We start from the raw sequence: 27,456 nt of genomic DNA, 5'->3' as shown, positions 1-27,456 counted from the left end.
ATATATGTGTAGGAGCAATCAAACAAATTCCCTACAAACACTGGGGACAGACTCAAGCAGCAAGTGTACACTCATAATGGCAGATCTACTATGACCCTTTCATGTTCTTAAACGTGACCTTTGGTGACTGACTATTTATCCTCTTGATCTCACCAATGTTTGTTTTAATTTTGTTTCAGCTCATCCACCTTTTTTATGTGCTAAGAATAAAAGCTCATATCTGGGACAGCTTGTGTTACAGATGCTTTGAATTTACAGAGATGTTCCTGCTGGGAAAAGAAAAGCGAGCTGACTGTGTTTCCTGTGGATTAGTCCTTATGCTCTTCGAGGAGGTCCGTAGACAACCTCTGGGAAACTGACCTGACTTTGACTCCAGCGACTCCACCATAAAAACACCACCTGAGCCCATTCACAGTGTCTGTCATGGCTGATGTTGAGAGGACTGTGTCAAATCGACAGAAATACATCCTGGTCTTTCTTTGTTACAAGCCCAAGTTGGTTGCACCAAAACAATCCTATTTCACTATTTTATAAATAGCAGATACTACAGGTGAGGCAAAATTGATATTTAAGTTATTTTACACAAATGTGCTGTTGTTCTAAATAGAAGCATGGCTGTGATCGTGTCGTAGGCACAAGGCTGCAGATAATCACATCCGTGCTTGCTTTAATATAACAGTTCAATAAATGAGAAGTTCATATCGAGTAACTTACATTTTAAACTAAATATGGCCAGTTATTTTGTCTATTTTTGCTAAGCTAATGAAAATAGTTCCAAACAAAGTCAAAACAGTATCAACGTTACACCGACTGACAGCTGATTGGACAGTATTTATCACATATAATACAATGCCTCCTGTACTATCTAGCTGTTATAAATTGATGTTCCAACATATTTGGATACATCTAAAACAGACATTTTCAAATACCAATTTACAGTTAAATTCAGAATTTTTACATACACCTTCGACATTAGACATTTAAATGTAGAAAACATTCCGTCTTAGGTCAGTTAGGATCACTACTTTATTTTAAGAATGTGAAATGTCAGAATAATATTAGAGAGAATGATTAATTTCATCTTTTATTTCTTTCATCACATTTTCAGTGGGTCAGAATTTTACATACACTTTGTTAGTATTTGGTAGCATTGCTTTTAAATTGTTTAGCTTGGGTCAAACATTTTGGGGAGTCTTCCACAAGCTTCTGGAACTTTATCCCATTCCTCCAGACGGAACTGGTGTAACTGAGTCAGGTTTGTAGGCCTCCTTGCTCGCACAAGCTTTTTCAGTTCTGCCCACAAATATCAGATTGAGGTCAGGGCTTTGTGATGGCCACTCCAATACCTTTAATTTGTGAACTTTAATCCATTTTGCCACAATTTTGGAGGTATTCTTGGGGTCATTGTCCATTTTGAAGACATATTTGTGATTGAGCTTTAACTTCCTTTTGATTTTCCCATGATGTCAAGCAAAGAGGCCAGGGGTTTGAAGGAAGGCCTTAAAATACATCCACAGGTACAACTTCAATTACCTCAAATTAGCCTATCAGAAGCTAAATGGCTAATTGCCTAAAGGCTTGGCATAATTTTCTGGAATTTTCCAAGCTGCTTAAAGGCACAGTTATCTTAATGTATATAAACTTCTGACTCACTGGAATTGTGATATAGTCAATCTGTCTGTAAACAATTGTTGGAAAATTACTTGTGCCATGCAAAAATTTGATGTCCTAAATGAAATGCCAAAACTCTAGTTAGTAAGTCATTAAAACTAATTTTTTAACCACTCCACAGATTTCATATTAGTGAAATCTGTGGAGTGGTTAAAAAATGTGTTTTAATGACTTACTTAAGTGTATGTAAACTTCTGACTTCAACTGTAAGTCAAAAGTACTAAAAAGCATCTAGAAATGAGACCACTGACCGAATTCACAGGTAAACAAACCTTTTCAATCAAGTAGCAAGTTCTGAGTTTTCAGATTTTGACTATTTTGTGATTCTGCTGACTGGATTAATTTGATCTTTACTGTATCATGCCATTAATCTAACATCCATCACCCGCTATATTTGTGCTCTAGCCAGTGAGGAGACTCATGCTCAGACAAACATCAGCAGAAGTGGGATGGAGTGGTTGGTTGCAGAAGGTATCGAAGCTGCAGAGATCTTCCAAAGGGGGTTGCTCGGAAAAGGTTTGAGCTAAGACACATTTCATTTCTAGTGCGATGTGCAGATGGTCAAAGAAAAGCTATGGGAAGGTTCACCACCACGTGACAATGTCATAGCTTTACACGTAAAAGAGCCAATCACCATTTCGATACAGACATTGCCTGTCAGTTAACTCGAGAATGTGCTTGTACATTAGCTGGACCAGCCTATGTCAAATCAAGTGAATGAGAACACAAAACATAATGCAGCATTATGTCGAAAAAAAAAAAAAGAAAAAAAAAAAACAATTTTGTAAAAGATTTAAAATAGTTTGAATCACTACACACTTAACGTAAAGAATCACAATCTTTTCATACCGCAACAGATATCTATGCAATATTGTAATGTCAGGGCTCTGCAGATTCACACACCTAAAGCATACCTGCTCACTGGACGCATGCAGTCTGTGGTGACTGCCTATTTTACAGCAGGAAGGATATGAAAACCAAATGTTTTTACATGATATCATGATGGATGCAAGATGACAACTGTGCAAAATACATTACATTAAACAAAAGTTACTCCACAAATCTACAGTATATTTCCCCCAAATTCTTTTCACATACAGTTGAATATTAACATATTATTATCATGAGTTAAAATAGAGCAAAATAAGAGACAAAGTAATGAATTTTGTCAATTCAACAAACAAGCACAGAGCTGAAATAGAACAGCACTTTTTTTATAAAGTAAATAATAGAATGACATTCAACAATTCACTCATTTAGTACAGAAAACTATTATATTGCTGTTCTGATAAAGTACCAACAAAAATATATTTATCCACTGAAAAATGTATCACCTCTGCAATTTATATTTAAACACATTATTTCTTTTAACCTTATTTTTAACTATTTATTTTTAAATATACAGAGAATAATTGCAACTTTAATTGGCATCAAGTTTTGCCATCTCATGCACATATATCCCTATACTCTCACTGTCAAACAGGACAAAGTACACTGTCTTGATAGACGATGACATTGTTGTCACAAAGTAGCTGGAGATGGCCTTCAGAATGAGCTGAGCTGCCGTCTGCTTTGGAAAACCATTTCTGTATAAGAGAAAGTGCAAGAAATCATAAACCATAACATGAATTGTCATTGTTGAAAAGTTATTCGTTAACAAACAATTGATAGAATTTACTGAAAAAATCTCAATACAATCTGTAAATGCCAAAAAAAAAATAATAATAATTTAATTAGCAAAAATGTGCTCGTTTTTAAAATCAACCTACCATAACATAACATTTATATAGCGCTTTTCTGACACTGCACTCAAAGCGCTTTACACAGTGAACAGAGGACTTTCCTCAACTATTAGCACCAGTAGGGGTGTTTCTAAGACTTGAGGAGGTTTGGGGCTTAGCCCAGCCTCATTTAAGTGGGTGTGGCTTTAGGTGCCCCCCCCCCCCATTTTTAGTAAACACGCTCCCCTGTAAGAACATTTTGTACATTTTAAAGTTAAATACTTCCATCTGGTGCACTTTGAGAGCAAAATTAAAAGTCTAGTGTTGTGCTCTTGTAAACAATTTTGTGCTCTTAAAGCTGCAGTAGGCAACTTTGAAATAAATTGAATTGTGAGGAACAGCGCCCCAATTCTTCCCCATATACATGATGCTCTTCACCCCCAGCCAGGGTTTAATTGACAGCCAAGAGCGATTGGCTACAATTAGCTGGATTGACACTACCCAACCCACAATTTTCACCCAGAGCTAGAATCTGTGGTGCTAACTAATCTCTCAGGGCCTCATTTAACTTGCACCATGTCTCTTCCTCATCTGGGGTTTGACATCTCTTAAAATATTTGTGTATGCTCATTCTGGAAAGCAGGGTAAAAACTAAGGATGTCAGTTTCAGCTTTTTCTCTTTTAATGTTACCTCAGACTGCTAACGATAGCTAGCTAGTGAAGCCATAAGTAAGGTAACGTTATGCCAATTAACCTAGTAATGCTAACGTTAATTTACGTTAATCATCATGATTGTAACTTCGGCAATAATATTATCTGTTTGCTCTTGTACACTGATGATGATAAATTGTGTGTGGAGTAGTGTATAAATTCAGTGGATACATTTAATGTTAGTTAACTTTAATTGCCTCAAAATGACCTCCTCAACCAAATAATGTTAGACGGATCCAGGAATACTCAAGTGCATTTATCTGTGAGTGTGAGCACATGAGTTTAAAGCAGCGAGTGAGGAGCTGACTGGCACGCGAGAGAGAGAGCGCGAGCGCAAAACACAACCTTTTATTTTATGTTATTATGAGACCGAGAAGTGCCAAAATGAGACCGTGGCGGGGCAAATGAGACCGTGGTGGGCCGCCAGTCTAGTCAATTAATGGGAAACACTGAAGTACATTTGTTCATTGGAAATTTCAATGTTTACATCAAAAATGGCTAATTTCCTGATTTATAATTAAACAGTAAAACAATTTATTTTGGTGTAACATTAGTTAACTCTAATATGAACATCAAAGTCAGTCAGTTGCTGGTTACTAGCACACCCCATGCAGACCATTTATAATAGGGTTCAAAACAGTGCTACTATGAATGCAAATTTTAATACGTGAAAAAGACACTCTATTAGCATAACATAAATATTCTTTTGAATGTCAATGTACTAAAATAACAAATATGATGCTATGAGTGTACATTCATTTACTATTATTTTGAATGGCCATGTAAAATTAAGCAATGTGATAATTTTACATGGTCACAAAAAGTAGTCTTAATTTATCTGATGAACTTACATCTTTTGCTGACCGTTTATGCTTTGCAGAGCTAATATGTGCATCTAAATCACTTGCAGCTTTATTAGCAACTCACACATATGTGCCAGCTTTACATGTCATACGTTCTGCTTCTCACGGGATCAACCTGGAGGAAAGCATGGGAATCTTTTGTGCAAATCTTCTGTAAATTTGCACTTTCTTTTGGGCATTGTTTCCACTGAGCTGTCATTTTGCTTGACACTGACAGAAGCAAGAAAAGTTAAAATGTGTGTAACACCCTGTTGGATACAGAATGAAAAGTACCAATGGTGTTTATGTGAATTGTAATGTTGGGTCTATTTGTAGGGTTGTTGTGTGTGCTGTGGTTTGCATGCACCTAGAACACCTAAGTTTTTCTACTTCTGACAGGAGGTTGGATTCTGAGTGTAGTCATCAGCAAAAAGAGACTGAAAAAGAAATCATACAATAAACAAGGGAAAATACAAAGATTATTTTGATGAAAAGAAGAAAATGGACCCTGTGTGTGTGTGTGTGTGTAATATATATATATATATATATATATATATATATATATATATATATATAGATAGATAGATAGATAGATAGATAGATAGATAGATAGATAGATGTTATTTTAAACTGCAGTTATTTGTTGTTTATTTTACTATTTTATTGCATTCACCAACTGAAATTCTGACAGAACAACATTATTATAGTTTTGCATTTTCAAATAAGTTTTTATTTTAATACAGTTTTTAATTATCCTCTAAATTTCAGTTAATGGTTTTGCTGGTTTAGTTATTATTTTCTTGACACATTTTATTTAGTTTTTATATATTTCAGATTCAGCTTTTAGGAATCAACAGAAATTAATAAGTCAAACATGTTTTACTCCATCCATCTACACATAGGCTACAGTCACTTTGTGCTACTCTTTCAGCATTTTCTTTACACAGTTATCGTTTGCATTTTTAGCACAATCATGGGATTAATTCATGCAGTGCTTGGAGTGATGAATTTGAGGTCAAGAGCAGCATTAAACACTGAACATATCAAATCACAGTCTAGTGGACCTACCAGTTTCCAATATTTGGAAACACGAGGTGCATCTTTGGCCATGAATAATTTGTGCTCCCTGCAATAGTTGCTTTGCAAATGCACTTTCAGGTAGTGAAATATTTTCCTTTAATTTCATGTAACAAAGCATCATCTTTTTCCAGTTTAATATTAAACTTGAAATAGTCCCATGCAGGGCACTGTTGTTTCCTACCAGCCAACATTCATGTCCCTGTCTTTTTATCATTAAACTCACAGCGTCACACACCATATCGCCATATGCAGGATTTCACCAACACAGCCATACAGGTCAGATTGCTCCACAATGTGATGAGTGAGTACACAATGATTATTAAAAACGATAATTAATTTTTTAGAATTGTTATTCTATTATATTTTTTCAATAAATGTTTTGTTTCATTTTGTTTTTAATTTACTTTGCAATATTTATTTTCTTTCAGTTAACAAAGATGTTTTTAAATCAGTAGTATTCATCTTAGTTTTAGATGGCGAGTCAACCTGATGATCTATTCCCTAGTGTGTAAATGGACTACAACTCCCAATAAACAAAGTGACAGATCGAAAGTTCCTTCATCTAAACACTGTGGACCACAGATAATTAGATGAAGGATCACACAGAGAAATGAACTGAATGGAATCTATTAAAATCTACCCAGGTAGTAAAACGAACTGAGAAAGAAACCCAAAACTAGTGGCAATGCAAAAGTTTGGGCACCCCGGGTCAAACTTTCTGTTGCTGTGAATAGTTAAGTGAGAAGACGAATTGATCTCTGAAAGGCATAAAGTTAAATATGAAACGTTCTTTTCAACATTTTAAGCAATATTAGTGTATTTTATTTTGTAAAATGTTAGAGTGAAAAAAGGAAAGGAGCACCATGCAAAAGTTTGGGCACCCCAAGAGATTTGAGCTCTCCGATAACTTTTACCAAGGTCTCAGACCTTAATTAGATTGTTAGAACTATGGCTTGTTCACAATCATCATTTGAATAGGCAAGCTAAAGCAAATTTCAAAGCTTTATACATACTCTGACTCCTCAAATCTTGTACCAACAATCAGCAGCCATGGGCTCCTCTAAGCAGCTGCCTAACACTATGAAAATTTAAATGTAAAATGGAGAGCTGGATTCTTCAAACACAGGTAGGAACTTTTAATTGACCACTTCTCTGGTTTACAGCTTCACAATAACACATTAGTAAGGCTCTCGATCTGGCGCTGGCATGGTCCTTTTATGCCGCTCTCCCCAATCTCACTACAATTAGAGACTGGTGTATGCACCCTTACCACTCTTTCTCCCAACGGATGCTCGAACACGCCCCCTGCTGCCACACCCACAAAGCAGGAGAAGGCTATAAGAAGGTAGCAAAGTGTTTTCCGGTAGCTGTTTCCTCCGTTCATAATGTAATTAAGAAATTGCAGTTAAAAGGAACTGTGGAGTTCAAGTTAAGGTCTGGAAGACCAAGAAAACTTTCAGAGAGAACTCTTCATAGGATTGCTAGAAAGGCAAATCAAAACCCCTGTTTGACAGCAAAAGACCTGAAGGAAGATTTAGCAGACTCTGAAGTAGTGGTGCACTGTTCTACAGCAAAACCTGCACAAATATGACCTTCATGAAAGAGTCATGAGAAGAAAACATTTCCTCACCACAAATCTCCACATCAGAAGTTTCTAAAATGCATCAGGCTTGTTTAGATGTTCATTTGCAAACAAGTCCTGTGGACTGATGAAGTTAAAAAATTACTTTTTGGCCACAATGAGCAAAGGTATGTTTGGAGAAATAAGGGTCCAGAATTTCATGAAAAGAACACCTCCCCAACTGTTAAGCATGGGGGTGGATCATCGATCATGCTTTGGGCTTGAGTTGATGCCAGTGGCACAGGGGAACATTGCTCAGGTAGAGGAAATTCTGGAAGCAAGCATCACACTATCTGTAAAAAAGCTGAAGATGTAAAGAGGATTGCTTCTACAACAGGATAATGATCCAAAACACACCTCAAAATGCACAATGGACTACCTCAAGAGGCGCAAGCTGAAGGTTTTGCCATGGCTCTCACAGTCCCCTGACCAAAACATCATCGAAAATCTGTGGATAGACCGCCCAAGAATCTCACAGAACTAGAAGCCTTTTGCGAAAATCCCCCAAACAAGAACTGAAAGACACTTAGCTGGCTAAAAAAGCTTTTACAAGCTTTTTTGCCAAACTATTGTAAAAATTGCTTAATTTGAACATTGTTGTCTTTGCCATGAATATAGCCATAGCTGCTGATATAGCATCAAAAATATAATAAATAAATAAACTGTGATACTTGCCAGGGGGAGTTACTAAGTACTGACCATTCAGGGTTCTTTTTTGTTATTTTGAAACTGTAAAAGATGGATGTAAAAAAGTAAAATTGCTTAAAATATTTAAGAAATGTGTCATCTTACTTTATGCCTTTTGAATATCATGCAATCTTTTGCTCACTTAGTTTTTCACAGCAACATAAATTTTGATCAGGGGTGCCCATGCAAGTTGAATGCCACTGAAACAAATTACATGGTTGCAACATAAAAGTGAAAAGAAACTGATTTTAACCTTGAAAGGGAAAAAAGAAACATTTTTTATATATTGTAATAAAAAAAAAACCTAACTGTTCCTCTTATATTTTAAATTACTGGTCATTTCAAACTGATTATATCCTCTCACTATTAACACATGCCAACACCCACATGTGTAACCAGTAAAGGTTACATGAAACTCTGGGTCAATGCGATTCTAAATGAAAGCAGTTCACATATTGTCAAGCAAATGAGTCTGTAACATTTTCACTTTTTGCATTACTGTGATTAAGTTTCCAGAAACATCAAATATTCTTAACACCTTGATCTGCCAGGTATGTATTTACCCATTACAAAAGCATAAATGTATACAAATTAACACATATTTAAGCAATATCAAATGTGATATTGTTTTACATTAGAGTTCATTATGAGCAACTTTTGACACAATATCGCCTGTCTATTTCTGCTCCACTAATCAACCTTAACAATTCTTAATTGAATATGAGGGCAGAGAATTAGCGTTTATATTGTGGTTTTTACCTGCCACTGCCAATGGATGGGAATGCCACAGATTTTAGCTTCTTTTCATCTGCTAGAGCAAGACAATTCCTCACTGTCTTCTCCAGCATCTCCTCACACTTATCTGAACCCCACCCTGGACTGTTACAATGGATGACAAACTTTGCAGGAAGACCATATCCTGACGTGATGGCCGCTGAGAAAAGAAAGACATTCAGTTAAAAGCTAAACTTATAAAGACTTCTAACAGACAAAACTAATTTCAATGTACCTGCCAAAATATATGCTGATTTAAACACTGTAGTGTATAGCCACAATTGATAACAACTCCTTATGATCCATCTCTTGTGTCTCTATATTCCCTCATCTATAGCTCAACAGTAGTGTCTTTCAACAATGGAGTCTATGGCTCAACTGTATTGTCTCTCGTTATATAGTACAGTTTGTAGTTCGATAGTAGTGTCTTTGGTTTAGTAAAGTACTGTGGCTGTACCTCCTGCCACCTCTAAAGGACCATGCTTCTTGTGCAGTGCCTGTACTGCATTTCCAAACTCTTTCCCTCCTTTCTTCTCCAAAGCACTGCCTGAAAGAAAAATACTATGATTAAATCACCCAAGTAAATAAGTGTTTAGAGGACTAGTTCATCCAATAATGAAAATGTTCCATATTCCAAACATGTACGACTTTCTTATCTCTGTGGAACACCAAAAGAAAATTTAGCAGAATGTTCACACTGCTCTTTTTCAAACTATTAGACTGAAAACAGCATAAAAGCAGTTAATAATATAGTTAGTGTGCTATATTCTCCATTTGACATGTAAGCTATAATATAAGGATTCTGAAGTCATACAATAGCTTTGTGTGAGGAACAGACCAAAATGTAATTCAATATTCTTCAAAAATCTTGCTTGACAGTCTTGGTCCCTATTTAATTTAATTGCATGGAAAATATCCATTTGGGCATTCTGGTATAAATGATTCCATTAGTGTTCAAGTCATACAGACTATCACTGTTGTAGCTGTTTTAAGAAACCAATTTTAATTGGTTAAACCATCTTTAGGTCATGGTTTATTTTTCAATTATTATTATTATTATTATATTTACAATTGTATTTATGATCTAATTTGTACTGGTATTTTTCCACCTGTTGTCGTAGAGTGATTTTTAAGTCTCTGCAAAAAGGGCTGGTGGAACAAGTTGGAGATGGGAAAAGGTGTGGATTTGGTATGATTTTTTTACCACTTATTTTCATAATATTTTCATTTCATTTGAATTGAATTGTAATTTTGAAATGAATTCGGTTAAATTTTTTCGTGTTTCTATAAATGAATATTGTTTCGAAATTAGAATCGACCGATAGTAGTGAAGTGCGTGCCAATTCAATCACTGTTGATACTAGCCATGATTTGTGTGTCAGTAGATGAAAATGATAAATAATAAAGAGTAAATCTAAATCCTGATGAAAATTCCATTTGCCATGTGTATAAAAGAAGCCTGTCACTGTCATAGAAGCCTGACATTTAAGGATGCAGTTAATGCACAAAATAATGTAAGTCCATATTTCTATTTTTCTAATTCATTGCATACAGACCATTTACACTACCAACTTCTTATGAATGTGCTGTCCTTGTTTATATTGCTGGTGCTTGACAGGGAATGGACTATATAAAAGGACACAGACAGTGCTGTAGAAGAACCTCAATTAAACTGCACTTAGCCCGACCTATTAGTGCTTTGCATGCATAACTTCGCCAAACCCACTTGTGCCAAGACTTAGTGCATGCTTGCACAAATATACCAAACCTTCCTGGCCATGCCAATTGACTTTCGTGTATGACTTATGGCATAGCACTGCTCTTAGCGCTCTTAAAATAAGACCATATGACTAAAACAAACATTTATTAATCAATGGAGTATCATCTACTTACCTACTGTATGTGTAGAGCCACTCCAATCTCCACTCCATCACTGAGATGAATTTATATACTGTATGATCATGTCATTCAGTCTTGTTTTAAAATCCTTCAATAACTTAAGAGTTCATTAATATTTTGCCTAAATTTGAAAGTCTTTCTTCACATGTTGTGTCATGTTAATCACAAACGGGCTTGATGTTATACTGGAAGCTTCTCTTGCCTCCTGATGGACTGCCACCACACCAGACAGCGCAAAGAGACAGTTTAGTTGCAGTATTCAGCATAGGTCAAAATAAATCCGAAGCGTTGTGACATTGTTTTAATATCACAATCACAGACATTCCTATCAAGATAGGAAAAGATTTTTCAGAGGACGCTTGAGACAGATTCGGATGTGGTTCAAATCACTAAGTAAATCTGTGTAACATTAATTTATCTCCTCAGGGATAACTAGTCCCTTCCGAAAAGAGTGTTCCCTGTTGGACTGTATCTAAGCATTTAGAGGGGGTAGTCAGTGATTTTATTGCCATCCGAATCCGAAATGTCTGTGTTTTTCTCCCAGCTCCCATATGTCTGGGGGAGTGTCATGCAAATTCCACTCGCAAATTCCCATTGGCCTTTTCTCAAAGATTGAGGTGTTTCGGGGCTCTCAGGAGCGACCCCTAGTGTCACTACATCGACACAACATCAAGTGAGTGACAGAAGGGGAACTACTGTTTTTTGATAAACACCAAGGTAATATAATTAAAGTTTATAATCAAAAAGCCATTTTGGAAATCCTTTTTGACCACTGCTATGTGTTGTACATTTTCGCTCCGCCCGGTAACAGCTCTGGTGGTCATGGACAGTAGTGAAAGTTGGACGATTGTGTAACAGAAAAGTTTTAATTAATACACAATATTAAAATTATGTTGCTGCTAAACCATAGAGAGAAGAAGGGAAAGAAAAACGAGATCATGTAAACATTTGAAATGGTACATTATTATGGCAGCAATGTAATCAAATTGTAATATATCGCATTTTAATGTAGAAACATTTATGAAATACATTTATACATGGGGCTTGCAAGACTACTAATTTATACGGGTCGAGTAGTCTCAGAAAAGTTGCCAGGTTAATGTATATTATTTAAAAGGATCCATTTCCACCTCCACTTTTTAAACACTGACAGATAATGTTCATCATTTTGATAGATAAATTATCAGAACCCATTTTTACCATAGCTCATCAAATTTAATTTGAACCACATTTACTGTCCTTGATATGTGAGGCTTCTATATCTCCTTGCGTGCACTTAGGAGAGAGCGTGCAAGCAGAGCAACTGAGGTGAAGTGGGTGACAAAACATGCGTATCCCCATTGACAAATTTATTTGGCTGCATTGATAAACAATCTTGTCCCTACATTTTCTTGATTCGTTTAATTGCTCTTTGAAAGAATTTTGGCCTGCTCCGTATGTGAAAATGTGCATTGTAAATGCGAGCACAGCACTTTGCAGCACGGTTCCCTCATGCTTTAAAAAATGTTATGTTCAATTTAGCGTAATTCCAAACATATTTAAAATGCAAATACAGTGGACACTGTTTGTAGATTGATGAATTTTCCATATAACAAGCGCAACTGCAATCATGTGATCGACAAAAAGTCTCACTCATCCCCTGTGATTTAATTGTCATCTGAACGCATGTTTTATCACAGAGGAGCCATGAAAATTTACTTTTATAGACATCACCCTGGGAGACATTTGCCATCTGAATAGGGCTTTAGAGTCACTGAGCAAACAATTTTTAAAGAGAGAGCATTAGAAATCACTACACTAACATAACTTGAACTTTATAATCCCAGTGGTAGAACTGAAGGCAGTCTGGGTTTCTTTGTTATATTAGTATACGGTGACACAAACGTTTCTTTACCTACTTCACCACCCATGTAGAAGGTAGAGTTGGTAGGGTGAACAACAGCTTCGCTTTCCATGGTGGCAAGATCAGCTTTAATGACTTGCAACTAAAACAACAGGTAAACAAACATTGGAGAGACAAATACTGTGTGAATGTGATGTATTTGTGTGATGCATATTAAACTTCCTCAAAATTATCAACCAAAATAAACACAAAAAAAGAAGAAATAATATTTTGCATAAGGAAAATATAGTAAATTTTTGGACCATTAAGATTTCTGGAATTGTAACATTACTTTCATGATTTTTATGAATTTATGCAAAATGTAATACACTGACATTACATTTATTATTTTTTTTTTACTTAGTGCACCTTTACCTTTAAAATCTTTGTGTACACCTGCTACAAAGAGCATCTACCGTACACCTAGAGCTTCTAAAGTATCATCAATATATAACTATAACATATTACCTATATATCATATTTTATACAAACATCTTTTTTTTTTATATATAGAACATGGTGAATCATAAAAATGTCAATATTGTAAGTGAGATATTTCTGTTACAGTATTTGTATATTCTGTACATTAGGGTCAAATCAATACCAGAATTTTGCTTTGGTAAGATATCATCCTCTGGTAATGTGGTGTGCAATGTCATTCATTTCAGATTTATCTAATTATTATTTTTTTGTTCTTTTGTTATCGAGAGTTTGGGTTCAACAATTAATTTGAATGGCACGCATGGAGGAATATACTGTATGTGCATCTATATAAAGACAGCTGACAGTGGTATGAAAACACACTTGCACTGAACTCAATGCAAATCTGCAATAGTTCAAAAATATATAACTTTATCCAACTTTAACACCACACTGCCATACAAAGAGTGCAAGAATATAAAAAAAATTATCATTTGGACTTCATATATGTGTATAAATTACAGAATGTCAAATTCAGTAAATGTGTTAAAGTTTGGGGTCACTTACTCATTCTTTATTATTATTTTTTCTTCACATTTTAGAATAATAGTGAAGTCATCAAAACTATGGAATAACAAAAATGGAATTATAGGAATTATGTTGCGACTAAACACATCCAAAATAAAATAACAAAATATGTTATATTTTAGCATCTTCATAGTCACCCTTTGCCTAGAATGTACTCTTGACATTTTCTCAAGCCACTTCTTGAGGTATCACCCTGGGATGCTTTTTAAACAGTATTGAAGGAGTTCCCATCTATGTTGGGCACTTGGCTTCTTTTCTTTATTATTTGGTCCAAGTCATCAATTTCAAAAACTTTTTTTTATTAAGTTTTAGTTTTAAAATGAAAATAATATGGTGGCACAATTATATTTTTGTCTACAAAACAAATTTCAAACATTTAAGCATATGCCTTCAGATCAAAAGATTTTTAAGATCATGAAAAACATACATTTTAGCCAAGTGACTTCAATCTTTTGAGTGGCAGTGTATGTCAAATTGCCTGAAATGCTGAATCGTGCAAATCGAAGCAAAATGTCATCCGGGTCAGGTCCTGAAATCTGCAAAATGATGATATTGTACCTCTGTAAATTTTAGGTAACCCAGTGCTTCTTTAGTACAGATATACTGTTGAACTCTGCTAGAAGAGGCCTGCATCGCTTGTTCTAGAAACATTCGATGGTTTGTCTATGGTAAGAGTGTAGTGGTATGAAAGCAGTTGTACCTTCTGGCCGAGAAACAGTGTCTTTGAAGAGAGCACATTGAAGCCACCGGCCACACTGCTCGCTGTGGTGCTGTCTGCACTGACGGCTTTACTCGTCTCACCTCGCTTCTGTCACACCACAGCAAAACAGAAGCTTTAACAACAATCCACACTACTGTACAGACAGAATGTGGACAATAATACGATTATTGCTTATACAAGCACAGACAGTGACCTAAAAATGTCTGTTAACAAATCAAAAGGCCTCTACAAAGATTTTTTAAAACATATAGCTGCAAGCAGCAATGACAGGGCCAGTGTCCACTAATCACCAGTGGAACACTAATGTCAGAGGAATACACAGATTTGTGTGGCAGACATTTGGTTCAAAGGCTACAAGTAGACACATTATTGCTCATCACTTTTGACCAGTAGGTGGTGCTGACTTGAAACATTCCACACCCAAAGGCACGGTTGTGATGACAATTACTGAGGTTCTTTTCAATTTGCAAAAGTGTTGCCAAGATACTGTCTCACATTCTGTTTTGTGTCCTTGCCAACAAATCAGAAACCTAAATGATGATCTGAGCCAATTTTATTGAAGATTGGACAAACTTAGTAAGAGAATTTAAAATAAAAACGGTATTCAAATAGGTTTGGCAGAATGACATATGATTGAAATTGAAATTTTGGAAATCAAGTATTCCACAAGCCTCCAGGAATGTCTAAAGAAAAATAGTTTAAGCAAGTTATAACAATTTTAGTGTCTTTATACCTGTCACCAAAGGGCTACTGTGTGTTCAATGCACTGTGTCAATAGCTGTGTTTCCATTCTAGTTGCGGATGTAAAGTATGCGAAAAATCTGAATATTGCAAAAACAATAGGAATTATCTAGTTGCGGATAAAGCAGCATTTCCGTTCCATGTGTTGAAGAGAACACTGTCACTGTCACTCCTGGGGAAATTGGCACAAAATAGAAATACAAATGGAAGTTGAAGCCATTGTGGCTTTTTAATAAAATGTAATGAATTACTTGACTTTTTGAAGCACATCTATATTCCAAAATAAATTATATAGGAATATATTCTGTAAATAAGTTTCCATTGTAGTTTATGCACATGTATTCTTATTAAATTATATTACGTGTATTCTTATTAAATTATATACATTTTGTATGCGCATTTTGGAAACTTTATTCACAGCTTGGTGTTTCCTTCCAGCATTTATTTGCAATATCACAAATCGTTAGCCTCATAGCATAATTGCCTAAGTCATTTTTTTGCCAAATTGTGATATCTGCCTATTTTTACTGTCCTTCCACTGCTGCATCACCCTGCCTTTCTGCCAATGTCCTTAGCCAATCACAACACTTATTAGGATCCAAAAACACTATCTGCCTTAGTCATCTCTTTGACTTAGGCAGTTTTGATACAAACAAAATGGCAAAAAACATGGAAAGACAGATGTCCAGAAGTGATGTATTAGCTCTTCTGTTTGATTCGTTTTCATCTGATAAGAGTTCATATTTCTTACATTTTCTAGACACTAAATGTAATTTCAGTCAATCAAAGGGATTATAAACCGTGTATTTAAACTTGAAATCACATTTTTTGCTACAAGATAAGTAGCTAGCAAACACTAGCTAAATATTACCTAATTTCTGGTCAGAACATCACCATAAAAAGACATTTAGGTAATTTTAGGCAAGTGAAGTAATTTTTCAAGCATTTACTTTTTGTTTTAAGGGCAAATAGATTTGTTTTAGAAATTAGACATTTAGAAATTAGACATTTAGAAATTAGACATTTTGACTAGACATAAGAAGTATTTGGTAAGACTTAGATTTTTTTGGGTAACACTTTACAATAAGGTTCATTAGTTAACTACATTAATTAATAATGAACTGCACTTATACAGCATTTGTTCATCTTTGTTAATGTTAATTTCCACATTTAGTAATACTTTATTAAAATCTTCAACAATTTCTGGTCCATGCCCTCCTGGGAGACACGCAAGCTGTATATCCAGACTCTAGTTGAAAATGTGCCCATAAAACAGAAGAAAGGTGGTGTTGCATCAAGGAGAACAACGTCCCTATTTTACCACCTGCAACAGGCAGATAGATGTAAACTACCTGTGTGTAAGAATCTTTTCTGTTCAACACTTGGCATTGCCCCCAGAACCATCGGATCATGGTTAACTGTGGACATGAAATCCAAAACTGATCCGTGTAAACCCAAGAACAACAAGACTGGCCCACATGTGCCCATATCAGATGTTGACCAGACCTTCCTGAAAGAATGGCTCTCTGGATTGCCTACAGTCCCATCCCATTACTGCCGTCAGGTTCCCTCCTATCAGGAAAATAAGTTCCTGGAGCCAGGAACAGTTGTAAGTGATCTTCACAAGGAATATCAGAAAGCTGCTGGTGAAAATGGAGCACGTGCTGTGAGTGAGACATATTTTCGAAAAGTGTTCAGTGAGCAGAATTACTCTGTGTTCATACCAAAAAAAGACTAGTGTGATGTATGTGTCAGCGCCAAGGTAGGAAATACAGATCAGGATACCCTTACTACTCACTTGAAATTAAAGGCTCAGGCTCAAGCTGAAAAAGCTAAGGATAAAAAGGAGTCCAGTGACAAACTTTCAGTGTGGACAATGGACCTTCAATGCGTTCTTTTGTGCCCCCAGACGAAAGCGAGTACCATGTATTACAAAACTAAATTACAGATGCACAACTTTACTTGCTTCAACATGAACAACAAAGATGGATATTGTTACGCTTGGGAAGAGCATGAAGGCTCCCTTAGCAGTGAGGTTTTTGCCCATCTGCAGTCCAAACACTTCGAATCAATCCTAGAGGCCAACGGAAACATTGAGAAAGTCATTGTCTGGAGTGATGGCTGTGGGTATCAAAATCGGTGTGGTGCCATCAGCAACACCTACCTTCATCTGGCCATGAAGCATGGTGTCACCATAAAGCAGAAGTTTTTGGTTGCTGGGCACACACAAATGGAGTGTGACTCCAAGCATAGCCTCATTGAGCGGCGCATCGTCAAAGAAATTCACACTCCACGTGATTACATTGTCATCTTTGAGACTGCACGAATGCATCCATCCCCATACAAGGTGACTCAACTATATCTGGGGCCTATGTCACCAATATTCGACCAGGTAAAAAGGTTGGTGACCCCACAGTCCATGGCCTCCGGGCTCTCCAGTACTTGGCTGATGGTCAAATCCGGTACAAGTTGGAATTTGAGTCTGAATGGGAGGACCTGCCTCAGCGAATCAACATCCCCAAAGAACCATTCCACTGGGTCCCACTCTTTCCTGCCCAATTGCCAATTACTCTCAGGAAATTCAATGACTTGCAGGCAATGAAACCAGTACTACCAAGAGTGGCCCACCAGTACTATGACAACCTCCCTCATAAATAGACAGTGTGAAAATGAGTGTGCACAGCACCTGAGTAGAACTTGGTGGGAAAGGAAAAGTGGTTAAGGTTAGACATTAAGAAACAACTTGGTTAGGGTTAAGTTACACATCTTGGTTATATTTAGGAGAATAAAAAAACTATGGTTATGTTATGTTTGCACAGCACCTGAGTGGAACTTCGATTAAGGGTGGAAAAGGAAAACAGTAGTTACGGTTAGACATTAAGAAACAACTTGGTCAAGGTTGGCAAGTTACACATCTTGGTTATATTTAGGAGAGAAAAACAACTTTTGTTATGTTATGTTTGCATTTATGTGAGAAAAAATGCCTAAGTCACTTTTATTTGTTAGGCAATTGGTGATGGATCTTTTTCTTTTTGCATACTTGTTCACACATCTGGTTGAATGTACTGTTATAATATCAATAAAAAAATCACAATGTGATTTCTAAATATTGTGTTTTTTCGTGTTTTCCAAAAACGTTGAAATATGACTTAGGCAATTATGCTATGAGGCTAACGAAATATTGAATACAATACATGGATGGAATCCCAGGTAATCATACCAGGCAAGTCTTCAGTCAACACTAGGGGTGTAACGGTTCACATTTCTCACAGGTCAGTTTCAGTACTTGCCATGTTAAAAAAAAATATATATATTACCTACAAATCTTTTTTTCCCCTTTTCATAAGGGAAAACCTGTTACAGTTTTACTACAGTAAAAATAGTTTCTCAATAATATTATTAGTAAAACCATAGTGAACACAAATTCATCCATGGCTCATACAGTCATGGTGTATCAAGTTTACTACAATATTAGTAAAACCATGGTTACTATATGGGTACTACTGTTTTACAGTAGCAAAGCCATGTTTACTCTCAGTTACTACAATATTACTATAATAAAATATTACAATATTGGACACCTTAGGGTTCAACATTTGAACTTTATTAAATTATTATACTTAATGCATCAACATAAAAATAAATTTAAACTCAACTCAACACATATTCAACATACGGAAGCAGTAGTCTACATCACTTTTGAAGGAATAACCTATTAAAATGGATATAAGAAGGGATGGTGTGACAGGGCTCGAGTGTTTAAACCATACACTGACATTTCAAATCTTCATCAACGGACTAGGGCAACATTTCTTTGGCAATGAACAGCCCAATTGGTTAGTTATTGTTTTATGTATGTCTGTCCAAATTAGCACTGAGTGCTTGCTTATAAACAGATATAATGTGTGCAGTTTTGGGCTCATCTGCATGCCACGATATTATCATAGTAAATCATATTCAATGTATTACCATGATGGTAATTAGCAAACATTGATTGTTTTGTCAAAAAAATTGGCCATCGCTGTTGTAAATGTCTGCAAATAAAAAAAAATTGCAGACAGGAGACTTGAATGATGCAGGGGCTTCTCTTTCAGCGGCTTATATTCTCCACTTGCCATTTTAAACCACCCTCTAACATGTGCAAAACTGTGATGTGATAAACTGACTTAACATACTAACAGTTAATTGGAGAGCTACTCTCTGTAGAAAGTTGACCCACGTGAGACACAGGTGGAGTGCATCCATCTACAGAGCCTTACAGTTGCATTAGCAGAGGTTGTAACAGTGTTTTCTTCATCAAACCGTATGCTATTTTTAGGGTATTCTATTAAAAAGTTAAGCCTACGCTCTAATCCACATGAAACTCTGAACTGTTAATGGCGCTAAAGGGTTTATAGAGAGGGACCCCAACATTTCCTTCAGAAATGTTGAGACTCCCTAATCAGAATGCTACATTTTAAAAAGTTTACCATACGCTTTTAGGAGCAGTCTAAGATTCCGATCCAGAAATGGCCAAAGAATAAGAAAACTAACAGGTGCCAAGACAGTACACACCTTCAGTGCTTGAGCCCTCACAGGAGCTGAATGTAGGCTAGATGTGAATGAATACCTTCACTCTGGGTGAACTTTTGGTGCCGAGTCTCTTGACAAGTGTTTTTTTGATGGTCTTGGACCTCTTTACTGGTGAGGGTGTGATGATAGTTTCCAGCTTTGCTTTAGAGCCTCTCTTCTTCGCCAGCAGTTCTGGGTGGATCTTGGGCAAAACTCCACCAGCAGCGATGGTGACGCCCCTCAGCAACTGCAGAGATCAATGTAAAACCACAGTAAAACTTATTGGGATTGGGAAGGAGCATTCAAGAACAGGCCCCTTTTAGAGTCTTTGACATCAAAAGAACCAGTCGTTTGGTTGTGAATTAATTGCTGTAAGTTTAAGCATCTTTTACAGTCCTGCAAGTAGTGACACCTTCATGTCTCCCATCGTGATCCACAGAAGTCATTTGGTTTAGAATGACAAAAAGGGTGAGTAAATGATGACAGAACCAAATTGTTCAATTCCCATGCCTAAATATAATGAATTCTTACTTGATTGAGTTCCTCGTCATTACCGATGGCTAGTAAAATGTGTCGAGGTGTGACTCGGCCCTTCTTGTTATCTCTGGCTGCATTTCCAGCCAGTTCCAGAATTTCAGCTGAAAGAATTCAACAAATTTTACTCTACAAGAGCATGAACATGTACTGACATCAATAATCTCATTCAATCATGAACCCTAAACATTCTAGAAATTTTATATTGGTCCTATATAATACTGTAAGATCTATACTATAGAAAATCTCCAGTTCTCAGTCAGAACTCTCTAGAGAATCTTAGTAGATTTGTAGACTTATGATGAAGCTCTGTCTGAACAGCACAAAATGATCATTTTCAGAATATAACACTTCATCAATGAGGAAAAAGACTTTGTTTTAAACAAAACTGGACAACAAACAACTATTGATATCTACTGTCCTTATTGTTTTTCATTATTGTAAATTAGTTTACAGTGAGCAGAATAAGAGCCCTCACCAGTCAAGTATTCTAGTACTGCAGCCATGTAGACTGGAGCTCCAACACCGATTCTGAATTTGGGAAGTCCTTTCTTAATGTACCGCAGCATCCGGCCCACAGGAAAGATCACTCCAGCTTTATTCGAGCGGGATGTCTTTGTGGTCTTTTTCTTACCACTTCGACTCGACATGTTTTTGTTTCTTCTGTGAGGATTTCCTATATAAATAAACAGAGATGCCAGTGGTCAAAATACAACAGAATCTGATTTGCTAAAAAAGCCCACTTATAACAGTATGGATAAGACGCATCTAAAGCTAAACATTCAAACGAGCATGTCAACAAATATTTCATGTTTACACCATAACAATTTCATAATGGTCATAAATGATAGACACTGTGGATTGTTACAGTGTGCGCGTTTTATAGCTATTCGACTTCAGTAAACATGTAATAAACCAATATACTTTTCTTTCTTACATTACCAGCCCTAATTTGAATATAAAATTATATGCATTTAGACAGTGATGACCAAAGCCAGTTGCAGACAGTGAAATTAATCACGTTTCAAACAGTATTTCCTAGACAGATTGGAAAACTGGGTTGGGCTATCTGGAACGGTCCTCAGCTGGTTCAGGTCATATCTTGAAGAGCGGGGTTATTATGTGAACATAGGCAACTATGAATCCGAGTGAACATCCATGACGTGCAGAGTCCCACAAGGCTCAATTCTTGCACCGTTCCTGTTTAACCTGTAGATGCTCCCAAAATTATGAAAAAGAACCAAATTGCATACCATACCATGCAGAAGACACCCAGATCGATCTATCCCAATCGCCAAATGATTACAGCCCCATAGACTCTCTGTGATGTAATTAACAGCTGGATGTGCCAAAACTTCCTTCAGTTAAACAACAAGACAGAGGTCATTGTATTTGGCAACAAAGGTGAAATTCCCAAGGTGAATACATACCTTGACTCCAAGGGCCTAAAGACAAAAAATCAAGTAAGAAATGTTGGTGTCACATCTGAGTTTTAGCAGTCACATCAAAGCAATAACTAAATCAGCCATATCATCTAGAAATATAGCCAGAATTAGATGTTTTGTATCCAGTCAAAACTTAGAGAAACTTGTTCATGCATTCATCACCAGTAGGGTAGACTACTGCAATGGACTACACCTAATTTATCCTCCAACCCACAATTAGGCTGCTTTAGTTGGGTCTGCCGGAACCAGAATCCAGAAACATTGAGCATGATCTCTAACTCTGCAATAAATTAAATGGCATCTATGCTTACATCTTTTTATTTGTTTCCCTGTCTCAACCTTGGGACTCCTATCCTGAGGTCACCAGAACCGGCTGGATCCAACACCATTCCTGCTTCAAGTTGGACTCCACTGCTACATGTCGCAGAATGATGATGACTAAATGCAGCCGGTGCCAGCCAAACATCACTTCAATCTATTATGACGGACTTCAGAGGATGAAATGATGCCAACTCCAACCTGCATCACCTCGGTCTATTTATGGACTACGATCTTGAAATGAAATGCTTAGACTAACTATTGCCAACAAAAGCCTTCATCAGCCAATTAACAAGGACAATTGCATCTATGTGAACTTCTGCAATGAATCAAGATGGACTTCAAAGACTTTGGTCATTAATCTTACAGTTCAAACACAATCGATGTTTAATCACTGACCCTTAACACTTAGTTTAATAATTTTAAACCATGATTTTACCTATACATAATTAATATTTACATTACATTCATAATGTTAGCCAGAGGGGAACTGGCCCCCACAGTGAGTCTGGTTTCTCCCAAGGTTATTTTTCTCCATTAATCTACATCTTATGGAGTTTTGTGTTCCTTGCCACAGTCGCCTACAGCTTGCTCACTGGGGTTATTAATACAATTATCATTTAATTATTTTTAAACACTATTAAAAATCGTATTTTATCTAAATTACACAATGATGATTAATCGACTTTATAGACATTATAGTTTTATCGTCTGTTAATGCTGATATTCTGTAAAGCTGCTTTGAAACGATGTGTGTTGTGAAAGGCGCACAACACACATGTGCTATATGAAATGTGCTATATAAATACACTTGCCTTGCCCCGCCTTATTAAGTATCAATTTTCATCAGTTTAAAGTCCAAGACCGATGATACAGCAAATGAACATGCTGTATAAATAAAAGTGCTGTATCTACCAGCAGCGTATTTATGTCATAACATAATACTTAAAGCGCGTCTCTATTCAGAGCGACGTTTTGGTTTGTAACAGCAGCAGCGCGCCGACTGACTGACAGCAGCAACTTCCTGATCAGCTGAAAGTCATGGCCCACAGACACGCACACGGACTCTCTTCAATAACGGCGTCAAACAATGAGAAACAATCACCCGAAAGAGTCGAGCAGCTGCTGACGGCTGATGTGTTCTCGAGTTCAATCCGCTGTGGTCTGCTTCAATGCGACGAGTTCCAACAGCTTCCCGACTCCAAAATACACAGTCACCGACGCGATTCAACACAACTCCACATGTGTCACTAGAGGCCGCTGCTGAGTGCACCAACGAGACTTTGCGAACGAGACTCATGCGAAGAGCGTGAGCGCGCCTTGGCGGTCAACTGAGGCGCGTCATTTTTTCGTTTAAGGCTGCATGAGCCAGAGGTAATGAGACATTAACAATGAGGGAGGAACAAGATGGCGGGCTAAGCATATGTGGTTATCTCGGCTCTACAGCAAATTTTGAAACTTATAATAATTTTCAACCTTTTACCATCCCAATTGTTGTGTATCAATGAGTATAGACTATGTCAGCAAAAAAGGCATCTAACCACCCAAAGATAGTTATCCCAGGAGGACAGAAAGTTGTAAAAACCTCGGGTGCTCAAGCCGAACACTTCATGGAAGTCGACCACCTTGATCACAAAGAATATTCCTCCTTACAGAACACCCCAACTAAAGCCTCAGCCAAGAAACAGAAAGGTGAAGAGATCCCCGACATTTCAAACTCCGCGCTTTTGGAAACCTTAGTTGCCAGATTTGACCTACAAGACGGGAAGCTGAGCAGCATTGAGCAGAAGATTACTGAGAACAGTCTAATGATCGTAAACCTATCAAAAGCTGTGGAATTCAACGCGGCGGAAATAAAGGACTGTAAAACTAGAATCAACTTGTTCGACAAGCAACTCACCTCTGTTATCACATCACACACAGATCTGATAAGCCACACGTCGGAGCTCGAACGCTACAAAAGAAGATGGAACCTCAGAGTTATCGGAATGAAAGAAATAGTGGGTGAAGATATCCGAAAAGAACTCGTCTCATTGTTAGCCGAAATGCTCCACACCTGCAGCACAAACTTGAAGATATCGTGGATACAGTCCACCGCGTTGGTCCCAAAATGAAGAATAAATCCAGGCAGGTGATCATTCAGTTCTGCATGCGAAAATACAGAGACGAGTTCTGGCGCTCCACCAAAGTCTCGGATGTCTGTAAGGTCAGGGGAATAAAGTTCACCGAAGATTTATCCAAGGGAGATCGAGAAGCCCGCGCTGCACTATGGCCGAGGATTAGTGGGGCAAGAGTTGCTGGGAAGAAAGCATACTACCGTGGTCCCTATGGTTGCATAGAGGGTAGCCGGATTGTTAAGGACGATTGATTTCAATAACTTTCCAATTCATCTTTCCTTGCGCATGCAAGAGGTGTTAAGTGGGATGGTTTGAATTTTGTTTTGCTGTTGAGCGAGTTCTCGTTACAGTGCTCTGTTTGAGAGAGACGTTTTGTGTTCTATAGAACACGTTACACTACTCATTTGACTGTTTACCTTTTCTTATTTATTTTCTTGATTCGTTAGATGTTCTCAGTGAAATCACACTTTTCCTGTATTTCTCTAAACGCAAGGGGTCTCCGTAACTATCAAAAGAAAAGCTTTCTTTCTTTTTTGCAAATACAAAAACTCACACTGTGTATTTTTGCAAGAAACGCACTCCAACCCTGATGACGTGAAGTTCTGGACGAGTCAATGGGGGGACAAAATCATCTTCAGCCATGCTTCTACTCATTCTGCAGGAGTGGCAATACTGTTCAATAACCTACCAGGCAAAATTATAAAGGTAAAGACAGATTAAAATGGCCACTGGGCTTCAGTTGTTTTGAACATTAATGAGGTTTGTTATTTTATTCAATGTATATGGCTAACAATATTGTTCCCCTAAACAACAAATTACTATCTGAAATTTCTGACTCCTTGTTTGAATTCAAATGTGTGTATCTAACTGATAATATTATTATAGGTGGAGATTTCAACATGGTTATGGATGACGCGTTAGATCGTTTTCCGCCCAAATTTAACACTTATCACCCAAATCCTTACCACCTTCATTTTTGTTTGAATAATAATCTAGTGGATGCTTGGAGGGATGGGAATCCAAATCTTAAGCAATTTTCCTGGTTCAAAGCTAATGGGACTTCCAAATCGAGAATTGATTATTGGTTAACCTCATCTAACCTATCTGGCTTTATCAAAGATATCTCAATATCCGCGGCACCATTGACAGATCACTGTTGCATCTTTATATCCTTCTACTCGGGCAAAAGAGAATCACTTAACAAGGGTTACTGGAAATTCAATACCGATTTACTGAAACACAAAAAAATTTGCTCGCAAATTAAATCTATAATTAATGATGTAGCATCGTTTAAGGACCTTACCTCATTCATAAGTAAATGGGAATATTTAAAACACAAGATTTGGGAATTTTCTATACAATTCAGTAAAAATTTAAGTAAGGCCAGAACACAATTGGAGTTAGAATTGACAATAGAATTAAACAATTTATGTAATAAAAGTGAAATGGATAATGAAACCAAATCACAAATTCTGTCCTTGCAATCCAAAATTGATAATTTATATATTCAAAAAAGCTAAGGTGACAGGAGAAAAATGCCATAAATTCTCTTTATGTGAATGGAGTTGAAAATACCTGTCCTAAAATGATTTCCTCAGAGCTTCTTCAATTCTATAGTTCCTTATATAGCTCATCATTCTCTGCATCAGACTGTAATACTCTCTTTGACAATATACTAGCATACCGCAGTTAGACCAAGAATTTAGAGACTTATGCGAGGCTGACATTATAATAGAGGAATTAGATAATTTATCTATTGCTTTATCTGCAGGGAAATCCCCAGGTCCTGATGGAGTCGCTTCAGAATTTTATAAATTCTTTAGGGAAGATTTGAGAACTATTATTTCAAGCCTTTCTCGAGTGTATCCAAAATAATTCCCTATCTTCGACTATGAAACAGGGTTTAATTACTCTCATCCCCAAACTAGGTAAAGATGCACAACACATAGATAACCTTCGTCCTATCACTCTACTGAACTGTGATTTATAAAATTCTAGCTCATATATTTTCCAATAGGCTCAAGAAAAACTTGAATCAAATAATTAGTGAATCTCAGTCCGGTTTTATAAAAGGCAGATCAATACATAACAACATCAGATTAATCTTAGACATTTTGGATTATAGCGAATGGATTGAGGATGACTGATATATATATATATATATTACTTTTTTTAGATTTCAGGAAAGCATTTGATACGATTGAACATCATTTCATATTTAAATCCCTCAAAGTTTGGTTTTGGTAATAAATGTATTTCTTTTATAAAAATGTTGTATAAAGACATCAATAGTTCTATCTCACTATCATTTGGAACATCCCAAAGATTTAACATTTCACGAGGAATAAGACAAGGATGTCCCATTTCCCCTTTCCTATTTATCTTAGCGGTAGAAATGCTTGCTGTCTTGATAGATAAAAACAGCAACTTTGACAAATTGAATGTATTTGGAAGACAAATTGGTATTAGTCAATTAGCTGATGATACAGTTATCTTTTTAAAGGACCAATATCAAATTGATAAAGCCATCCAATTTATTAATCTGTTCTCCAAAGCATCAGGCCTATACTTAAACTTAAATAAATGTGAATTATTTGCAATTCATGGCAGCGAACTAGACTCTTTATTAGGGATGCACCGAAATTAAAATTCTGGGCCGAAACCGAAAATCCAGGATGCACTTGGCCGGAAACCGAAACCGAAATTTATTATTTTTTTTATTTTTTTTTTTTTACCTATTTAAGAAAAAAAAAAAAAAATTTGTGTATAATTGTATTAACATTATACTTTTTCATTAATTTCATGAATTTAATGAATCTGAATTGAAAAACTACAAACCAATAAAATAAATCACACTTTTATTGAAAGTAACACACCAATATTGTACAAAAAATATATTAAAACATTATAAAATATTATTCTTCATTCAGTTCTGTAAAAATCTAATTTTACAGATTTTATTAACAATTATCCAAATAATGTAAAGTTTTAGAAAACTATTATATGCAAAACAACAGTCAAGCAATGAACTTAGCTAGCATCTTTCAAAAAGTTTAAATATGCAACAGTAATTTTAATTAAAACAAAAAGGCAGAACACAGAATGGCAGAGGGCCTCTATTCCACTGATCTAT

The 27,456-nt window shown here is 36.4% G+C and overlaps 1 protein-coding gene across 6 annotated transcripts; it reads right to left on the bottom strand.

The window, feature by feature from the left end:
• Positions 1-83: 83 nt before the first annotated feature.
• On the bottom strand, positions 84-24,840 carry LOC127627391 (core histone macro-H2A.1). Of its 6 annotated transcripts, none has more exons than XM_052103728.1 (10): positions 24,107-24,840; positions 21,874-21,888; positions 20,922-21,119; positions 20,441-20,547; positions 19,968-20,156; positions 14,597-14,704; positions 12,901-12,991; positions 9,565-9,654; positions 9,093-9,267; positions 84-3,257 (listed from the first exon to the last, which is right to left on the bottom strand). In XM_052103728.1, the coding sequence occupies exons 3-10, from the start codon at positions 21,091-21,093 to the stop codon at positions 3,092-3,094; spliced, it is 1,098 nt and encodes a 365-aa protein (XP_051959688.1). In that variant the 5' UTR covers positions 21,094-21,119; positions 21,874-21,888; positions 24,107-24,840; the 3' UTR covers positions 84-3,091. The 6 variants fall into 6 exon arrangements, with proteins under 6 accessions (XP_051959688.1, XP_051959683.1, XP_051959685.1 ...); XM_052103723.1 differs by lacking the exon at positions 24,107-24,840 and adding an exon at positions 23,312-24,092 and having other exon boundaries at positions 21,697-21,888; XM_052103725.1 differs by lacking the exon at positions 24,107-24,840 and adding an exon at positions 23,312-24,092 and having other exon boundaries at positions 21,702-21,888.
• Positions 24,841-27,456: the final 2,616 nt, after the last annotated feature.

This window comes from Xyrauchen texanus, chromosome 34 (assembly GCF_025860055.1).
Source record: "Xyrauchen texanus isolate HMW12.3.18 chromosome 34, RBS_HiC_50CHRs, whole genome shotgun sequence".
NCBI classification, from domain to species: domain Eukaryota; kingdom Metazoa; phylum Chordata; class Actinopteri; order Cypriniformes; family Catostomidae; genus Xyrauchen; species Xyrauchen texanus.
Note: the sequence above shows the minus strand (reverse complement) of the source record. Positions and strands in the feature narration are given on the sequence as shown.

Coding starts and splice junctions, on each gene's coding strand:
- LOC127627391 (XM_052103728.1), bottom strand. CDS start 21,093: ATGTCGAGTCGAAGTGGTAAGAAAAAGACCACAAAGACATCCCGCTCG. Junction 20,157..20,440: donor ATGACGAGGAACTCAATCAA/GTAAGAATTCAT, acceptor TGATCTCTGCAG/TTGCTGAGGGGCGTCACCAT. Junction 3,258..9,092: donor CCATCCATTGGCAGTGGCAG/GTAAAAACCACA, acceptor TCTCTTATACAG/AAATGGTTTTCCAAAGCAGA.